The sequence below is a fragment of the Myotis lucifugus genome, unplaced genomic scaffold (assembly GCF_000147115.1).
Source record: "Myotis lucifugus unplaced genomic scaffold, Myoluc2.0 scaffold_1, whole genome shotgun sequence".
Taxonomy (NCBI): domain Eukaryota; kingdom Metazoa; phylum Chordata; class Mammalia; order Chiroptera; family Vespertilionidae; genus Myotis; species Myotis lucifugus.
Window position 1 is genome coordinate 19,502,299 of NW_005871049.1, and position 18,916 is coordinate 19,521,214.

The following is an 18,916-nucleotide window of genomic DNA, read 5'->3' on the forward strand; positions in this document are numbered from 1 at the left end:
GTACCTCAGGGAACCACTTAGCAAAATTCACTCAAAAACCCCCCCACAAAACCCCACAAAACTATGTATCAATGTATGAGAAACGTATAGAAAAATATACAAATACGTGTACGGCTTGATGGATGTTCACAAAGCTAACATACCCCACTCACCAGCACCCATATCAACAAGTAGAACATTACCAATAAGTACCTCCGGAGTTACACTTATTTAATCCTACTAACAATTTTGTGACGTAGATTATATTACTATATCCATTTTATTATTCCTTTTTCTTTTTTTACTTTTTTTTTTAACTGACCTGGAATCGAACCCGCAATCTTTGGGTATACGGGACGATGCTCCAACCAACTGAAACCCCAGCCAGGGCTACTGTCTCCATTTAAAATATGAGGAAACTGAAGCACAGACAGGTCTCAAGGCTAAATACTGTTGACGAGCATTTGGACCTGGATCTGCCCATTCCAAATCCAATGCTCTGGGGAAGAAACAGGTTTACAGGTGAGATGGAGAGTTCAGTTTTGAACGATGTTGAGTGGGCGCCTCCTTCCACGGAAACTTAATTCCGGGCATCGGAGCCACGGAAACCACGGTAACCCGAAGCCCGCAGCCCGGCCTTCAGCGCCCCGCCGGTGAAACGCAGCCACCCAGCGAGCAGTTTCACCACATTAGAGGGCGCTGTTGCCGCTGCAGTCGCGGGAGTGCCTTTCTGTTGTCGCGATGTTTCCGGGGCCCGAGAAACGCAGAGGTCAAAGGTTACGTCGACGGCGCGCCCCGCCCCATTTCATACGCCTAAGTTCTCGCGCGACTTACACTTCCGCCCTTTTGGCTCTCTGAGCGGCACCATGGCGGTGGGCAAGAACAAGCGCCTTACGAAAGGCGGCAAAAAGGGAGCCAAGAAGAAAGTGTAAGTGGCGACTGTCGTGGCTCTCCACTTTTTGGGGTTCTGCTAGAGTCGGCGGGAGGGATCTGGGTCGCGGCGTGGGCCGGATGGCGAGGATGCCGGTCGGATTGAGCTGGCCGTGCCGGGTTGGTAAACTCCGAACCGCGGCCTGGCAGATGTGGGTGCTGCGTCGCGGCGGTCCGGCTGTCTTTCCCCCGGCCGTCTGGGCCTGTGCGCACCCCTTTGAGCCCGGTGGCCGCCGCGACTCGGGGCTGGCGTGTTCCGTATTGTGGGCTCACGGGCCGCCTAAGTTCCACAGGTAGTGGATGCCACTCCAAGAGCCGGAGTTGAGGAAGGCACTCTTGTCCACCCAGGACTCCCCACCGCTCCTCTGATTGGGCCGGGTGGAACCTGGGCCCTCCAGGGGGGCTCTTTAAAAGAGCCTGGGTTACCAGTAGGTGTCTTCCTGCACCAGTCCAGTCCGGGAGACGTGCCTGTGCTTTGGGGACAGTGCTGCCTGCGTGGTGGCGGGACCGATAGGGTGGGTAATGTGTACATTGGTGGCTTAGAGACCAACACGCACATACATGCGCCCTTCACCTCCCTGTGGGAGGGATAGAACCGTGCACTGCAGTGTTTACAGGCTAGTTAGCCTTTTAAAATCATTAGAATGAGGAAAGCAAAAAAGCCAAGAATTATGTATGATTTGCGATAAAACTTGGTATTTTTTTTTCCAAATCCAGGGTTGATCCATTTTCTAAGAAAGATTGGTATGATGTGAAAGCACCAGCTATGTTCAATATAAGAAATATTGGGAAAACACTGGTTACGAGAACTCAAGGAACCAGTGAGTATCTTATTCTTGGTTTGGACTTTTTAAAATTGGTCTATAGGTCCTGTGGTGGGAGGAGGCTTTGTAAAGAAATGTCAACCCTTGTTTGCAGCTTTGGCCCCTGTTGTGCTTGTTTTTGGGTCACCACTTGTAGAAGCAAATTGTAGAATTTTGCATGGGTAGTTTCGAGCTTTTAATGGGCCCTGTCAATAAGTCATTGGTGTCCATGTGGTTTTGGTTAGCAAAAGTTAGGGTCTTTATATAATTTACCATTAACTTTCTGAGCTCAACTTTATGCATGAACCTTACCTTTGTTGGCTTGACTGCTTATGTGGTTCATAACGTTAATAAGACAATTGATTCTTGTTTTATAGAAATTGCATCTGATGGTCTCAAGGGTCGTGTTTTTGAAGTGAGCCTAGCTGATCTGCAGAATGATGAAGTTGCATTTAGAAAATTCAAGCTAATTACTGAGGATGTTCAGGGCAAAAACTGCCTGACTAATTTCCATGGCATGGACCTTACCCGGGACAAAATGTGCTCGATGGTCAAGAAGTGGCAGGTGAGAGCAAAAGTTCCTCAGAGTCATGGTGTCATTACAGCAAGGAGCATATCATACAGTTGAGGTTTAAATTTCACTTTAAAACCTTGATATTTTCTTGCTTACTTTGGAATTTGGCACTTGAATTTGAGCAACAGCAGTGAGCAAGCCATGACCCTCCTATTTATTTAAATTGAGTTCAACATACAACATTAGGTTAGTGTGGGGTTTTTTGCTGCACAAATTAGTGGCTCATTGAGGAACATCTAGATTTCAGGTTTTTAGTTTTGCCTGTGTTCGGAATGTCTTTGGACCTCAAAACCTAGTGGATTTTATAGTGAAAGGGTGGTTTGGGCTAGTCTTGATTACCTCTGGCCATACATTATAGCATAATAGTAGCATCGCCTCTGGTGTGGAGTTGAAATCTTGGCTCCATTTCCCAGTTGTGTTCTCTTTTGGCAAGTAACTTAATAAAGCTTGCTGAGCCTTAGTTTCTTTATCTCTAAAATATAGGTAAGAGTGTCTTCCCATGGAGTTAGGATGAATTCCACATTTTTAGTACAGAGCTTGACACACAAAGCATTTAGTAAACGTTTGCATTGATTCAGATGCCTCTGGCTAACCAGTTTGGGGATATTTTGTATAAGGGAATGAATGATGACAAAATGTTTTGATCTCATGATACATACTGATTATACCATTAACGTTTATTTTTGACATTTTTCTAAGGTTATATGGCTGCATTTCTGGGAATGTTTTAAGGTCCTTTTGCTATCATTGTAATATTTTTTAAAACCAAGGTGTAAACTTTACAAAATGCAGAGGACGAGATTCAGTTTTTGTTTTTTTTTAAATTTAGGCAGTAATATTACTAACGGATTTTTACATTGTATTTTAGCAGAGAAATTGAATATTTAATCCTCAGCATGGTTTTAGTTTGGACATTTAAAAGTATATGCATTTAGTGTTAACATTTTACTTATTCGGAACACTTTATTTAAAGATGTTACGAGTAAGTGTAGATATCCATATTGTAGAATCTCTCATAGAACTTATTTTCCTCTTGTGTTGCAGAGTTGTACAGCTGAGTTGAGGGGAAGAATGTTAAAGGTTGTCATGTATTTGTAGAAAGTGTGGGGGTGGGTGCTGTTGCCAGTAATGGTGCAGATACAGAGGAAAGAGGAGGGAGGACTGTTGAGAGGACTTATTTAACTGGATATGAAGGATAGTAAGAAATTTGGTAAGTTCACTTCAAGGAAGTTAATTCTGGAAATTTTGTGTGTTTATACTTTATATTGTGATGAATACTTGACCTTCCAGCTTTTTTATAGAAGAATTTGAGGGATAAAAGTTGATCACATTAAAGCCTGTATATCTGACAGTATCTTTTTTTCACTAGACCATGATTGAAGCTCATGTCGATGTCAAGACTACCGATGGTTATTTGCTTCGTCTCTTCTGTGTTGGTTTTACTAAAAAGCGCAACAATCAGATTCGGAAGACCTCTTATGCTCAGCATCAGCAGGTTCGCCAAATCCGGAAGAAGATGATGGAAATCATGACCCGAGAGGTGCAGACAAATGACTTGAAAGAAGTGGTCAATAAATTGTAAGTTTCTTTTTCGTCACACAACACAACCCTGAATCTCTGATTAACCCTAAGATGAAGGAAAGCATATAGGACAAGGTGGAATCAATCTGGTGTTTCTGTCTGTAAAACAATCTAGCTACATCCCTTGAAATGAAAGCATGCTAAGTGCTCAGTAAATGTGATTTGGTTTCTTTATCCTTATTTGGATGAAGCTATTTCATGGCAATTAGTAAGCCTTGGAGCACAGAAATGCTTGTCTTAGAAAATACACTGAATAGATAAAACCCTCCACAACCAGAAATGTATGGGAATAAGTGATGACAAAATGTTTCGGTCCCAAATGATGTCCAGTGATAAAACTTAAACATTTTTCTGATGTTCCCATGCAGTTGGCTAAGAGGGTGTAATGAAAAAGGCATAAGGCTTGGACTCAGAAGGCTCAAATGTGGATTAACTAAGAGGAGAGGGGCTCCATGTAGATTGATTCTAATCTATTGTTACTGGTTTGCAGGATTCCAGACAGCATTGGAAAAGACATAGAAAAGGCTTGCCAATCTATTTATCCGCTCCATGATGTCTTTGTTAGAAAAGTCAAAATGCTGAAGAAGCCCAAGTTTGAATGTAAGTAAAACACTGGATCCCTGAAAAAAATTATGTGGCCAAATAGCATTTTTGGGTGTTTGTTTTTTTTTGGGTGGTAAGATAATGGCTTTTTTCTATCATGCCTACACAGTATTGAAGGACCAGTTTCAAGATATGGTATACTATAACAATTTTTTTCTTCCTTTTAGTGGGAAAACTCATGGAGCTTCATGGTGAAGGTAGCAGTTCTGGAAAAGCTACTGGGGATGAGACAGGTGCTAAAGTTGAACGAGCTGATGGATATGAGCCTCCAGTCCAAGAATCTGTTTAAAATTCAGACATTTAATGACAAATAAAAAAGCCTATTTGTGATATTTTATTTCTGATCATTTAAAAAAATAATCTTACAGCTTGGTGAATTATGTTCTGAATTGATAGTAATGTGAACTTTTCTGTGCTGTTGTGTGGATTTTATCTATTTCTCTAATTAGCTGAGAAAGGATAGTGATTATCTGGAGGTGTTAGAGATGGCTAATAAAAGAAAACATTTTTTTAATTTTTTTTTTTACAGAGAGGAAGAGAGAGGGATAGAGAGTTAGAAACATCTATTAGAGAGAAACATCGATCAGCTGCTTCCTGCACACCTCCTACTGGGGATGTGCCCGCAACCAAGGTACATGCCCTTGACCTGAATCAAACCCGAGACCTTTCAGTCCGCAGGCCGACGCTCTATCCACTGAGCCAAACCAGTTAGGGCGAAAACCGTTTCTGAACATAGCTTAAGTTTTGATGGTTTTTAAACCATCTGGAAAGCTTGTTAAAATATTGCAGGGCCCTTCCCCTGGAGTCATGAAGCTTTCATGTAATGCTGATGCCCAGGACCACTTTGAGAACCACTGTGACAGACCAACTAGCAGTGGTTCTCAACCTTCCTAATGTGGTGACCCTTTAATACAGTTCCTCATGTGACCCAACCATAAAATTATTTTCGTTGCTACTTCATAACTGGTGTTGCTACTGTTATGAATCGTAATGTAAATATCTGATACGTAGGATGTATTTAGGCAACCCCTGTGAAAGTGTCGTTCGACCCCCAAAGGGGTTGCGACTCACAGGTTGAGAACTGCTGGACTAATGGAAAGGAAAGAACCAATTGGCTTTTAGTTTTTTGCTTTTAAACCCAAATGCTATCTCCTGTAGCTTTAAAATGCCCCACTGTGCACATGCACTGTGAAGCTGAACTTGGCTAGAGAAATTGATTACTGGTGTATTAATAAGTGGCCATTTCATGTCCACTATTCAGTAGTTACTCCTCCACTCAGTCTGTTCTGTATCCTTCCTCTTTTTAAACCTCTTTGCACTCAGATGATTCCCATGACTTCCACCTTGCCATTTATGGGTGTGTGCACATTTTCTGCCTTACTGAGTTTTTCTGACAACAATCCCATTTGAACGTAGGATTTCCCTTCTTCCTGCTTAAGCTCGTTGCTCCAGCAATTCTCACCTTTGGCAGTATTCCTTCTACCAAAGCTAAGAGTTAACCATGTTTCTTGCATCTTTTTTCTTGAATCTGCTACAATTGGGCTCTCTTCCACACCACTTGAAGGAAGCTGTTGCTGTCAAGATTATCATTGGCTTTGTTGCTAAGTCCAGTGGTTCATTCTTGGCCTTTCATTTTACTTGGCTTGATCTCTATTAAGTGATATTTGATAGTTGATAACCTCCAGTTTTTAATTGTCCTTCAAAATCTCACCTAAAAGTTTTTCTCACATTACTGGTTACTCCTTTGCTAGTTCATCCTCAAACCTAGGCTTAGTCCTTGGACATTTACCAGTACTTAACTGAAAGTGACCTGTGCCCTTATGTGGGGAAAAATGGGTCACAAGATGCCTCTACTTCTGGAGAGTTTTTAGCCCATGTATTTTCTCTATTGACAGCAACTCCAAGAATTAGATCAGTTTACACTCGCTAGTAATGAATAGTCTGGCCTTAGAATACACAGGGGCAACTTAAGATCTACTGCTTCTCCACCCCCATGGATTTATTCACAGTCTGGGAATCTGAAGAGAATGAGGTCAATGCTACAAGTTGGTTACATCTGTTACTTTGAATCTTAATAGATAATCGCTTTAATTAAATGTATGAGATTATAACCTCCTTGTTAGATTAATCAGTGGCTGATGGAGGAGCATATGTAAAAATTAGAGGCCCAGTGCACGAAATTTGTGCATGGGTGTGGACCCTAGGCCTGGCCAGTGATCGAAGCATAAGCATCTGGCATGGAAGGGCAGGTCCCAGCTGACCTCTGGGCCCCTGTGCACTCCTTTGCCTGAGTCACAGTGCCTGAGTCCCCACGCAGAGATGTGGAGAGCACGACTGGACACAGCAGGCCGCGGTGCAGCGTGGGCCTCTGGGCCACCGAGCAGCACCACATGGAAGCCGAGCGGGCAGCGCGCGCTCTCCTGGCCAGCCTTGCAAACTGGCTCCGGCATGAACCCATGGGGACCCTGACAGGCCCCCATGGTCCCTGGGGCTGCGGCCCGGCTCACCCGGAAGAAGCTGCGCGGGTGCGTGGCACCTGAGCGCAGGGGGTGGGGGGCTTCTCTGGCATGTGAGCCCTGATGTCCCTGGGGAGGGTAGCAGGGAGAGTGAGAGCAAGTTTGGCAGACACCCTGCACTCTCACTGCACCTCTGTCCCTGTCACCTCCCCCTCCAGGTAGCCAGCGAGAGGTCACAGCGCATCGTTGACTGCCATGTTCAGCGCCGCCCCCTGGTGGTCAGTGCATGTCATAGCGAGCAGTCAAATTCCTGGTCGGACAACTGCCTGAGGGGACAATTTGCATATTAATTAGGGTTTTATTATATAGGATTCTAGTTTGGCCAAGAACGTGTCATGCAAAGGAGTGAATTGTGAGAGGTAATCAGCTATAGATCCCGTGTCCCTGCATGCTCTTGTTGGTTATGTCAAGACTACAGTTCTCTGACTGCTCTTTATCTGGGCTATTTCTCAGGGTTGTATTTGCATCCACATGAGAAACCTTGAGGGACGAGGTCTCCCCCTGGAAAAAGAGCAGACTTGCTTCCACTTAATAGTGGTAAATCTTAGTGTACCTCTTCTGTAATGCAACCCACTGTGATCACTTTGCATCACTTCTTTGGGACTTGAGGGGAAGGGAAACAAATGAGCTTGAAGCTCTGATTACTGCTTTTGCAGTGAGTAATAAAGCCCTTTTTGAGTCTCGTGTCTTGCCAGCATCCATGAAACTGGCAGGCTGACTTTTTAAGCTAAGTTGGGTAAAATGTCAAAACAGCCCATTTCCTGACACCCCCTGCCCAGTTATTTTGAAAAAACATTTCAGCATATATCTCTAAAGTGACTTTTAAAAATAGTATACATGCTGCTGAGGTGGGCACTCATGATTTCTTGCCCAGCCAGTGTTGCTCAGTGGTTGAGTGTTGACTTATGAACCAGGAGGTCATGGTTGGTTGCCAGTCAGTACACATGCCTGGGTTGCTGGCTCGATTCCTAGTGGGGGGTGTACAGAAAGCAGCTGATCAATGATTCTCATCTCTGATGTTTCTACTTCTCCCTCTCCCTCTCTGAAATCAATATTTAAAAAAAAATGTTTTCTTAAAGAGGAAACAACCAGTCATTAACTCTAAATTTATATAACTCCTAATATAATTCTAGTCACACCAATTTAATGGGTAATTCTTTACTGGATATAATGTGGTAAGCAATGTAAGTGTGAAAGCTATGAAGGGTAGCTTCCTTTTACTAAGACCATGAAGTCAAAAGTCAGAATTACTGCAGGTGTCATTAGCTCTTAGAAGTTTATTTGCAGTACTGTAATTGTGTTGTATGAAAATATAACCACAATGGTGGCAACTGACAATACAAATAGACTGACAAAATGTTGGTAAGGATATGGAGTAACTGGAACTGAAACATTAATAGCGAGGTATAAAATGGTATAGCCACTTTGAACAATGGGCAGCTCTTTTTAAAAAAGTATATATTTTTATTGATTTTAGAGAGAAAGGGAGAGAGATAGAAACATCAATGATGGCCCTAGCTAGTTGCTCAGTAGTCAGAGTGTCAGCCCTCTGACTGGGGTTGTGGGTTCAATTCCGGTCAAGGGCACATACCTGGGTTGCAGTCTCAATCTGTCTGGCCCCAGTTGGGGCGTCTGCAGGAGACAACCAATCGATGTGTGACTCACATTGATGTTTCTCTCCATGTCCCTTCCCCCACTCCCACTTTCTCTAAAATCAATGGAAAATATCCTCAGGTGAGGATTAACCGAAAAAAAAAAAAAAAAAGGAAAGAAACATCAATGATGAGAGAGAATCACTGATCAGCTATCTCCTGCACATCCCCCCATTGGTGATCTAGCCCGCAACGTGGCCATGAGCCCTGACTGGGAATCAAACCATGACCTGTTGGTTCACAGGTTGATCCTCAAACACAGCCATGCCAGCGGGGCATGTTTGATTTTCCAGGTAATGTAAATATAAACTGTCTACATAGAGCTGAGAAGCTGAGCAGGAATGTTCTTCGATGAAATTCAAGGCTTTAATTCATTGTAACTTGTTCCAGTCCTATTATATCTAAGAAGTCAAAGTTGTACAGGCCAATGTGAAGGAGCTGTCTCCACCTCCCATAGTTCTTTTTCCCGTGTCTTGTCTGCCCTATATGTTCCTTTTCCTATTCCTCCCTAGGCAGCCTGGGGAAAGTGGTTGGCTCAGGGTCTGACAGAAGAATGACAAATAAATACTGTATTAATAAGAAAAAAAAAGTTGTATAGGCCAATAAAACAGATCAATTATACTTGTTTAACTGCTAAAGAGAAATGTACCACTTCAGCACAACAAGTGGATAAAGTACTGAGTTGGTAAATCAGTGGAGCTAGGTTTTGCTTTAGGTTCTGCCATACCTGTATGGCCTTAGGCAAATTATTTAACCTCTGCAGGTCCAGCTCTGGTCTGCAGGCTCTCCTCTGTGGTCTAACAGGATGAACTTGCCATTAGGTGAGAGGCCCCTAGATGGTGCTGTTGTTCTGAGATAGGCTTTGTATTTTTCCCCCTCTATAATTACAGTGAAGTAAAAAGGCATAGGTTAGAAAATGATTTCCTATTCTGGAAAAATTCAGTGTTAAGAGTTCATTCAATGGCATTCAAAATGACAATGAATTATAAGTCATATGCATGGCCCATATGCATCTGACATTAATTAAAAGGAATAAATCATTAATGACTATAGCAAATATCTCCATATACTATGCCCATATAGCCATCAGTATTTCTTTAGGTATATTTACCTAAGCCTAAGATACTAAATAAAAATGAAGTAATTATTGTTAAGAATATTGATGTATAAAAACCCTATATAAAAGTATTTTTAAAAATACTAGTTCTAATAATAAATTTTGATGAATGTACTGGTATTTGGAATGTTTCAGATTGTATTCAAAACCTGTGATTTCCATGAACACAATGAAAGATTATATTACCCCTCCAGCTATGTAAGCAAGGGCATCTTTTAATGAAATCTGTCTTTTGGTGTTTAAACAGGTAATCAAAGGATAAGAATAATATGTTAAATGTTCTCTAGTTTTAATAAAAATTTTTAAAAAAGGAGTAGGCTTAGATGAGCAATATCAAGTTTTCACTTAAAATTCCCAAAAGGAAAAATAATACATTCCTATTTTTCCTTATGACATTCACAAACTATAAAATTATGCTCAATCAATTTACAGAACAAGAAAGTATCTATGAAAACCTGTACCAAGCTACATTTTGTCTTGTCACTTGAGTGAATAATAAATGACAAGCAAAAACTGTCATGACAAAGTGAAATGACATAAAAACTGCAAATTTTTGTTTCAATAAAGATTTTTGTCAACAAATTAAGGAGGAAAGATATTACATCTCAGTGTATCCAAGATGGTATTGCTATATAAGTTACCCATCCATCTAAACAATCAACCTTTATTGATATTATATTGAGCAAAGGGCTGGAGTCATAAAGAGAAGATACCATTTCCATTCTCAAAAAAAAAATCTAGTCTGAGAAAAGGACTTTGAAAAGTTCAGTTTATTATAATGTCAAGTAGATTTACAACTACTGCACTTATCATTCTGCTGACTGCCAAAATTGAAGAGGATATTTTTTTCCAATAAAGCTAAGTTTCCATGATTTTTAATGTAAGATGTTAAAATTACACAGGCAAATATGTGTACCTCATGTCCTTTTCCAGACACACACCCTACTTATTATACAGCTTGCTGCAAACGGGAATTTAATTGGGATAATGCTTTAAGTCCCATTTCTCTTGAAATTACTTGAGTAAAATTTGACACGAGTTTTCTTTATATTGTCTTCTTTACCTAAAACATGTAGAAGAAACAGCCCCCATATCAATTATAACCACATAACTGGCAGATGACCTTTAATCAAAGATGAAGTAAATAACTCTTCCCTTAGAGAACACCATCTCGTGTTTGACCATTAGCTGCCTAACTTTTGGACAATGGGAAACAATAATAAAAGCTAAAAAGTGGCCCTGTATATGAAATTCTTCTTAAAAATCGAAGAGAGTCATGAACATTGTTGGGAAAGTGTTTCACATTTCCAATGAAATTCTATTCCATTGGTCTGTTTGGAAGATTGTCTTGAACCTGTTTGGCTTTAGCCCAAAAACCAGTGATGGCGAACCTTTTGAGCTCGGCGTGTCAGCATTTTGAAAAACCCTAACTTAACTCTGGTGCTGTGTCACATATAGAAATTTTTTGATATTTGCAACCATAGTAAAACAAAGACGTATATTTTTGATATTTATTTTATATATTTAAATGCCATTTAACAAAGAAAAATCAACCAAAAAAATGAGTTCGCCATAGGTTCGCCATCACTGCCATAAACTGTAATTGATTCAGTGGCATGAAGAACTGCTTTTATCTTAAGCCTGGCATAAGTAACAGCGGATATAGCAGAAAAGTGTGTGTTTTTTTTTTTAATTTTAATTTTTTTTTTACTCTATAATTGTGAACGGATGAGCTGGGAAAAAAACAACAACAACAAGTATCAGCCTTCAGTCTTCTTAAATTATTTTTCATTTGATTATATTGGGAAGAAATGAGCTGTGGGGCTTGGCATTGTTTTCCATCTTAACAGTTACTCTGTATTTGAGATCATGTGATTCATAATGTATCACTATAACAAGACACAGCTTTTATATATTACTGGGGTAACACAAAGAAAATGAATTTTTCTTTGGGTACCAGTAATTGTCAAAAGAATGATTGCAGATTCAGAAAATGTGCTTTATAACAACACTGTATAAAGTTATAAATGGAGGAAAGAAGTAAGTACAGCAAGTATGTGGAAGGGTTAGTCATATTAGCAAGGCATCTCAGGATGGTTTTGGTTCTTTTGACTAAGATGCTTCAAATTTTAACCCCCTTCAAATTCTTGGACAAAGGGGAAATACTTATTAACACCAGAAGCATTTGGTGAGCATGAGCTGATTCTCCACGTTCTTACACAGGCTCCAACTAGTTAATAAACTACCCCCTCCTGAAGGAAGGATTTGCCCTGATAATAAGGGAAATGTGCTCAAGCTGTTAGAACTAATTTGAATATCACAAATAAAATTTAGATTACCAACCATGTCTTGATGGTTACAGCATATAGAATATTGAATGTCCTCTTTTTAAACTAAAAGAAAAAAAAATGAAGAAGCACTTTTAATTGACTTTTGCTGATGAAAATAGATGTTAAAGCACAGCTTTTGCGTGTAGGCCTCCTTGTGCTGCCATGTCACCAGGCACTTTCCCTGGGGGAAGTGTTTAATTGTCTTGCTCATCCTGCCGATGTTTTCCTTGGTAGAATACTTGCTCATGGGTTTTCACGTGTACGTTTCTACTGTGATGAAATCCAGACATTTTCTGCTTTCAGAAAATTCTAGTGTACCGTTACAGCATAGATATTTCTTTCAGTTTAAAAAATAGTGCAAAAAAACCATATCTGATAGTCAAAGTGATAGTTCTTGTGCCAAGGGACACAGTCAAGCTTCACCTTTAGCCGACTTATAAAACCTGAACATAGTTTTTGGGAAATATTCCAGATTTTCCCATTAGTTCTCCACTCATCCAGTCATCGTCTACAGATTCCAGCTCTGTTATTGTATCTCCAGCCTGTAAGAAGACAGGAATTGGAAATAATTTTTAGTTTCTGTTGAGTACAAGCATGCTAGGCAGTATCTGGAGAGGCTTTGTTCTCTGACTTGCCGACAGGATTAGATGATATACCACAAAGATAATCTATACCTAATGGATGCCATTCCTTTGCCATTGTCACCCTTTTATTTTCCTGCTGTATTTTGTGCCCCCTAAATTCACTACTAATTTAAATTCTTCTTTAATAAATAACAATACCAGCTATCATATATATGTATTTGTGTATGTGTATGTGTGTGTGTGTATATATACATACATATATATATAATTTACTAACAATATTATATATATATGTACACACACACACACACACACACACACACACACACACACACCCCTCACGCCCCATCTAACAATTATTTATTGAGCACCCACTATGTTTCAGACACTGTTATTCTGAGCATTATGGATACATCAATGAATAAAGAAGCCATTCTAGAGTGGGGAGACAAATAAGCTGGCAGAGAAAGAAAGTGTGGGGTTGGTTGCTATCTCATTAGAGCAGTCAGGGAAGGCCCCACTGAAGGTGACATTTAAGCCAAGACTTGGAGATGAGTGAGCCATGTGCTTACTGTATGTCTTGTCCTATTTTATGTACTTTATAGGAATTAATTCATATACACAACAGAGTAGTCCTAGAGAGATATTTGTATAGATTTCCTTATTTTAAAGAAAAGGAAATTTAAGCTCAGAGAGATTAAATAATTTGCTCAGTGTCCCATGTCCAGTTAGTTAGTGGTAGAGACATGACTCAAATCTAGTGTGATTTTAGGGCCCTTATTGCTAACCATCAAGGCAACGTGGCCACCACATTTTACAGCGGACCTCTTCACTTAGAAAGGCTTTTACTGTAATTGTCTTTTTTCCCACATCCTGAGCATTTCGTACTGTACATTTACTCTTCCACATAATGGTATTCTCCGCCATTTGGTTTATTCCATCCTCCCTGGCCTCAATAGCAAATCTGCATTCTTTCCTGTCTTAAAGAGCTTCACTGACCCAGAACACTGATTTATTCTCATCAGGACAGTCAAAGGGACTGTGTATCTTATTCATGTGTAAATTATAATTCCTCAGCAGATGACATCATTTTTGAAATTATCTCCTGGAACTATTTTGTTCTTTATTGTTTCTAACCATTTCTTAGAATCTGGGTTTAAGATTCTATAATGGTCCAAAATGATCCTGGCTACTTGAAAGATTATCAGGCTAAATGGATTTATTTGTAGCCCTAGTACATAGCCCTCTAGAAAAATGGCTTGATTTAAGGCCTTTCTTAATGGAAAATGGAAAGGAAAAATTCTGACTATCAAATGTCATTAATTTACTCTGCTAAAATCTGTAAAACTTCCAGCTTCTCAAAGTTTCTATTATAAAAAGTTCCTTCCGGTTCCTAAATTATAACATAATGGCTGATTAAAACTATTTTTCTTAGCTCTGTTCCATATATACATAGTATGTCAATTTTCTGAGGGCTAGCACACTTTTAAAAAAGATTTATCTACAAATATTTTGTGGATATTTATTAAAATATTAATGATCAATACTGAAGGCAGTGCAGAATCCCTTAACTCAAACCTCTAGAACTATCTTGCTTAGAGTCAGTCATTTGTAAAACAATGACCACCTATTTTCTTTCTTTTTTTGTTTTTGTTAATCCTCATCCAATGATATTTTTCTATTAATTTTTAGAGAGAGTGGAAGGGAGGGAAGGAAGGGAAGAAAGAGAGAGAGAGAAACATTGATGTGAAAGAGACACATGGATTGGGTGCCTCCCACAGGTGCCCTGACCAGGATTGGGGAAGACCTTGCAACCCAGGTATGTGCCCTTGACTAGAATCGAACCCATGACCCTTTGGTATGTGGGCTGACACTCTAACCACTGGGCAATACTGGCCAGAGTGACCACCTATTTGCTGAAAGATACTGTGAATTGTTATTGATATGCCATAACTTAAATGAATGCCAAAATAATATCCAAAAATTTTGAATCTAGATTGTTCACTTGAAGTAACATTCTATGTACAGATAAAAGAAATGAATTTTGAGCTACTGGGGCAACAACTTAGCTTCCAAACATTTGGATTTTAAGAACCAAGAACCTTTAAGAATAAATAAATAAATAGATAGATAGATAAATAGATATAGGGTTACCAAATTATAATTTTGCATAAGAAATATCTATCATTTTACTAACAGTATTTTATCATAGAAATGATATTTTAATATGAAAAAGATAAAAGAAATTCTCAGAAGGAACACCTCATTACAAAATAGGAAAGTTAACATCCTTATAACTAATGTATCTCAGCATACCCCTTTTACCCTGACTCCCCAAAAGTCTGCACATACCCAATATCACCTAGTTTTCCTCATTTTGTTATAGACAGGTGAAAATCTTGTTTGGGCACCCATTGTTTTAAAACTCATCTTGTCCAATCACTCCTTGATGCTTTCATTCTTTTTGTGTTATCTTAGCTCTCTGAATACCTCCAATGATGGAGAATTTGCTGCTGTCTGACACAGGCTCTTCTGAGAGCAATGACTACTAACCTTACCCTTCTTCCTCTGCACAGTCCCAAAGTGGCTTTCCTCTGACTATGGTCCAACTATGGACTGGGGAAACAGGATCATGAAAATATTTTGTTTTTACTTAAAAAAAAAAAAGAGGCACTTCTTTGATGAAGTAAGATTAAATTGTAATTTTCTAAAAAAACCCAAAACAACCCTTGGCAAAGTAGCTTAACTTTTTGGGATCATTTCCCGGCCAGTGTCTTTCTGGACAAGACTCACTCAGTGTCTTATGAGGCCCTGGTGCAGTGGCCAATTGCAGCAGGTACCTGACTTCTCCATTGATTTGATAGACATGACAATAGCAGGCAACAATGGCCATGTAGAGAATCATCCTTTACTAGGGCTACCAATAAAAACTCCAATATTACTAACATCGAATGTTACAAGGTCTACAAATAAGGAATTCGTTTGGGGATTGTGGGGCTATCAAGCCAATTCAGTTTTATTTGAGTACCTAAATGCCTTGCTGATATTTGCCTAATCTTGTTCTTTAGATTTAGGGCATCAGATATGTTCATTGTTGGCAAATGGTCAATATACCACCCAGATGTTCCACCCTTCAATGGAGGATATTTCAAAATTTATAATTGCTTAATACAGGAACTAAAAATGTACATTCTGACCTTGAAGGAAAGCTCATCTTCATTGTCCCCATGGAAATCATACAAGGCTTTGGCCTTCCTCCCCTTCAGTGCTAAAGGAGACATACTTTTCATGTCAGCTGTGGAAACACAAAAATACAGAACATACTAAAACACAAACCCAACATTTTAAGAAACCTCCTTGTTATCCCCAGGACAAAATATTTTCAATTTATTCAAAAATAATTTTGAATTTATTTAACTTGCAAAAAGATGAAGGATGTTCTCTTAGCAGGAAAAAATTATCTTACCTAATAATAGACAAACATGTAAATTGACTGTCCCTCCACTACACTCATCAGCCAATCAGGAGAGTATGCAAATTAACCCAACAAAGATGACAGTTAATTTGCGTACGTAGGGGCGAAGCGGCAGAGCGAAGACTGAAGGCTCCGGCCGGAGCGAAGGCCTGTGTCCCGGATGCTGGAGGAAAACCGGTGCCAGCAGCCAGGGGAAGGGAAGACCTATTGCACGAATCTCTTTGTGCAATGGGCATCTAGTCTATCTATATAAAAGCCTAAGCTACCATTGCAACCAAACAGATGACTGAACAGGCTGTGTGGGGTGACCAGGCCAGCAGGGGGGTTAGTGAGAAGCGACCAAACAACCGAGCAGCAGGCTGTGTGGGGCAACCTGGCCGGCAGGGGGGTTAGTGAGGGATGACCAAACGACCGAGCAGCAGGCTGCGTGGGGCAACCAGGCCGGCAGGGGAGGCAGTTAGGGGCAACCAGGCCGGCGGGGGCGGGGCAGTTGGGGGTGATCAGGCCAGCAGGCAGAGGCAGTTAGGGGTGCTCAGGCTGGCGGGGGGGCATTTAGAGGCAATCAGGCAAGCAGGCAGGTGAGCGGTTAGGAGCCAGCAGTCCAGGATTGTGAGAGGGATGTCTGACTGCCGTTTTAGGCCCAATCCCCGGAATCAGGCCTAAACCAGCAGTCGGACATCCCCCAAGGGGTCCTGGATTGGAGAGGGTGCAGGTTGGGCTGAGGGGACCCTCACCCGCCGCCTGTGCACAAATTTCTGTGCACCAGGCCTCTAGTAGAAATATATTATAGAAATATATTTTTATGTTTCTAGAAAAAACTATAGAAAATTGGCCATTATCAAATGAAGGCATTTTTATCTTTTTTCCCCCTATAACTCGAACAAAGTATGAAGTATGAAGAAGAGCTTACAAAACTTTACGAATCAACTATTTAAAATGAAGGCAAACAACTTAAACTGATCATGGCCAGAGGGAAAAGAAATATATATCGCTTTAAAGGTCTTGGGCTCCCCTTAGAGTGAAGAACCACTTCCTGGAGTTGTTGTACCTGGGCAGGGCCGCACGAAGACTGCTGGGAAGATCCCCTCCCTGTCTCGCAGTCTGCCCTTGTACCAGTCGGAGTCCAGCCGCTGTAGGATCAGGATCCGTTCTCCCCTCCTGAAGGGTAAGTCATCACTGGTCTCCGCTGTAAAACTGTGAAGAGCTTCACACCATTCTCCAGAAAGACTGTTATCCTGTTACAAAACAGAGGTTTGATAAGAAATGTAAGATTTTATTTGAAATTAGAGGCCCGGTGCACGGATTCGTGCATGGGGGGGGGGGGGTCCTTCAGCCTGGCCTGCATTCTCTCGTAATCTGGGACCCCTTGGGGGATGTCCGACTGCCAGTTTATGCCCGATCCCTCAAGCAATGTAGCAGTGTGCCAAGCGGCAGGCGGCCAGGGAGGAGCCCGAGCTGGTGCTGTGCCGCTCGCGCTCATCCTGGCCCTTTTCGCCTACTGTTGCTGCTCGGTGCAACACTGCAGCTGTGCTTGCCAGCCGTGAGCCTGGCTTCTGGCTGAGTGGCGCTCCCCCTGTGGGAGTGCGCTGACCACTGCAGCTGTGCTTGCCAGCCGTGAGCCTGGCTTCTGGCTGAGTGGCGCTCCCCCTGTGGGAGTGCGCTGACCATCAGCGGGCAGCTTCTGCATTGAGCGTCTGCCCCCTGTTGGTCAGTGCCCATCGTAGCGACTGATCAATTGGTCATTCTGGTTGTTCCAATCATTTGGTCTTAACGATCGCTTAGGAGTTTATGTATCTAGATTTATTTCTGCAGAGCTTAAAAAATGGTGGGGAAAAAGCTAAGGGGTCATAAGATTTCAAAGCCTGAAGCTTTCTTTAAATCACCCAACACTTTATGTTGCTATCAAGTTTCAGAAATAAAAATTTCCAATAAGATTTTATCTTTGAAATATAATTCTATATGACAGATGTGATAGAATTTGTGGCTTTCCTGCTTTTAAAGGATATATAATACTTAAGAAAGGAGAAACCAAGATGGCAGCATAGGTAAACACCGGAAATTGCTGCCTTGCAAAACCACTTCAAAAATACAACTAAAAGACAAAACGAACATCATCCAGACCACAGGAAGGTTGGCTGAGTGGAAATTCTACAACTAGAAGGAAAGAGAAAAGCACACTGAGACTCAGAGGAGGTGCGGAAGTAAAGTGCAGAGGTATGGAGGTGCATGTGGAAAGGGCTGGCAGCTGAGGACACGGTTGTCTTTTTCAATCGGGAGGAAGTCTCAAGCTCCCGACTGCTCTGAACTCCAGTTCCAGGCGAGTCTCTGGGGACCCAGACTCATACAGGAGAAACTGGACTGTCTGGCATCGGTTGGAACTCGAGGGCGGCTTTCTCTCAGAGGTGCTTGCAGCGATTACCGGGACACTGAGAAGAGGGACCTCTTAGGGCAGGACTGAGGAGCAGCCATAGCTGCTTGCTCTGCCCTGTTGATTCCCTGAGACGCCGCCCCAGCCAAGCTGTGCGCAGAGGCTTTTGCATATGAAAGGCCTGGCCATTTGCAATCTGAAATTACCTAACAAACTGCAGCTGGGTCAGAGAGACCCAGAACTTCCAAAAGAAGGCCCAAGGCCCCACAGCAGCTTGCATTGCTTCACAGCTGGGCTCCTGCTGGGTAGCCTCAGGCAGAGGCTAAATTAGCACCTCCTTAGAGATCCAAGAGCCAGTGTACCCAGTGGTCAGAGTGGGACCATCCAGATTACAACTCCTCAGA

At 41.4% G+C, this 18,916-nt stretch overlaps 2 protein-coding genes and 2 non-coding genes across 6 annotated transcripts in view; 3 read left to right on the top strand and 1 right to left on the bottom strand.

Moving 5' to 3' along the window:
- Positions 1 to 764: 764 nt before the first annotated feature.
- Positions 765 to 4,802, top strand: RPS3A (ribosomal protein S3A). Its single transcript, XM_006081775.2, has 6 exons — positions 765 to 907; positions 1,627 to 1,730; positions 2,090 to 2,277; positions 3,656 to 3,864; positions 4,358 to 4,467; positions 4,638 to 4,802. The coding sequence occupies exons 1-6, from the start codon at positions 846 to 848 to the stop codon at positions 4,757 to 4,759; spliced, it is 795 nt and encodes a 264-aa protein (XP_006081837.1). The 5' UTR covers positions 765 to 845; the 3' UTR covers positions 4,760 to 4,802.
- Positions 2,906 to 2,977, top strand: LOC111826608. The gene has a single exon (XR_002829967.1). It is a non-coding gene; the product is annotated as a small nucleolar RNA SNORD73 (small nucleolar RNA).
- Positions 4,156 to 4,226, top strand: LOC111826607. Its single transcript, XR_002829966.1, has one exon. It is a non-coding gene; the product is annotated as a small nucleolar RNA SNORD73 (small nucleolar RNA).
- A 7,362-nt stretch (positions 4,803 to 12,164) lies between the features above and the next one.
- SH3D19 (SH3 domain containing 19) overlaps positions 12,165 to 18,916 on the bottom strand; it is a 153,820-nt gene continuing 147,068 nt past the window's right edge. For all 3 annotated transcript variants that reach the window (XM_014455834.2, XM_014455829.2, XM_014455839.2), the window contains 3 exons: positions 17,193 to 17,379; positions 15,867 to 15,964; positions 12,165 to 12,627 (listed from right to left, as the gene is read on the bottom strand). In XM_014455834.2, the coding sequence (XP_014311320.1) occupies positions 12,520 to 12,627; positions 15,867 to 15,964; positions 17,193 to 17,379 (393 nt within the window). In that variant the 3' untranslated portion in view covers positions 12,165 to 12,519. The remainder of the gene's footprint in view (positions 12,628 to 15,866; positions 15,965 to 17,192; positions 17,380 to 18,916) is intronic.

Excerpts from the sequence above, each read along its gene's own strand:
- RPS3A (XM_006081775.2), top strand. The coding sequence starts at position 846 with ATGGCGGTGGGCAAGAACAAGCGCCTTACGAAAGGCGGCAAAAAGGGA. Across the intron at positions 2,278-3,655 it reads CGATGGTCAAGAAGTGGCAG|ACCATGATTGAAGCTCATGT; the intron begins GTGAGAGCAAAA and ends TTTTTTCACTAG. Across the intron at positions 4,468-4,637 it reads GAAGAAGCCCAAGTTTGAAT|TGGGAAAACTCATGGAGCTT; the intron begins GTAAGTAAAACA and ends TCTTCCTTTTAG.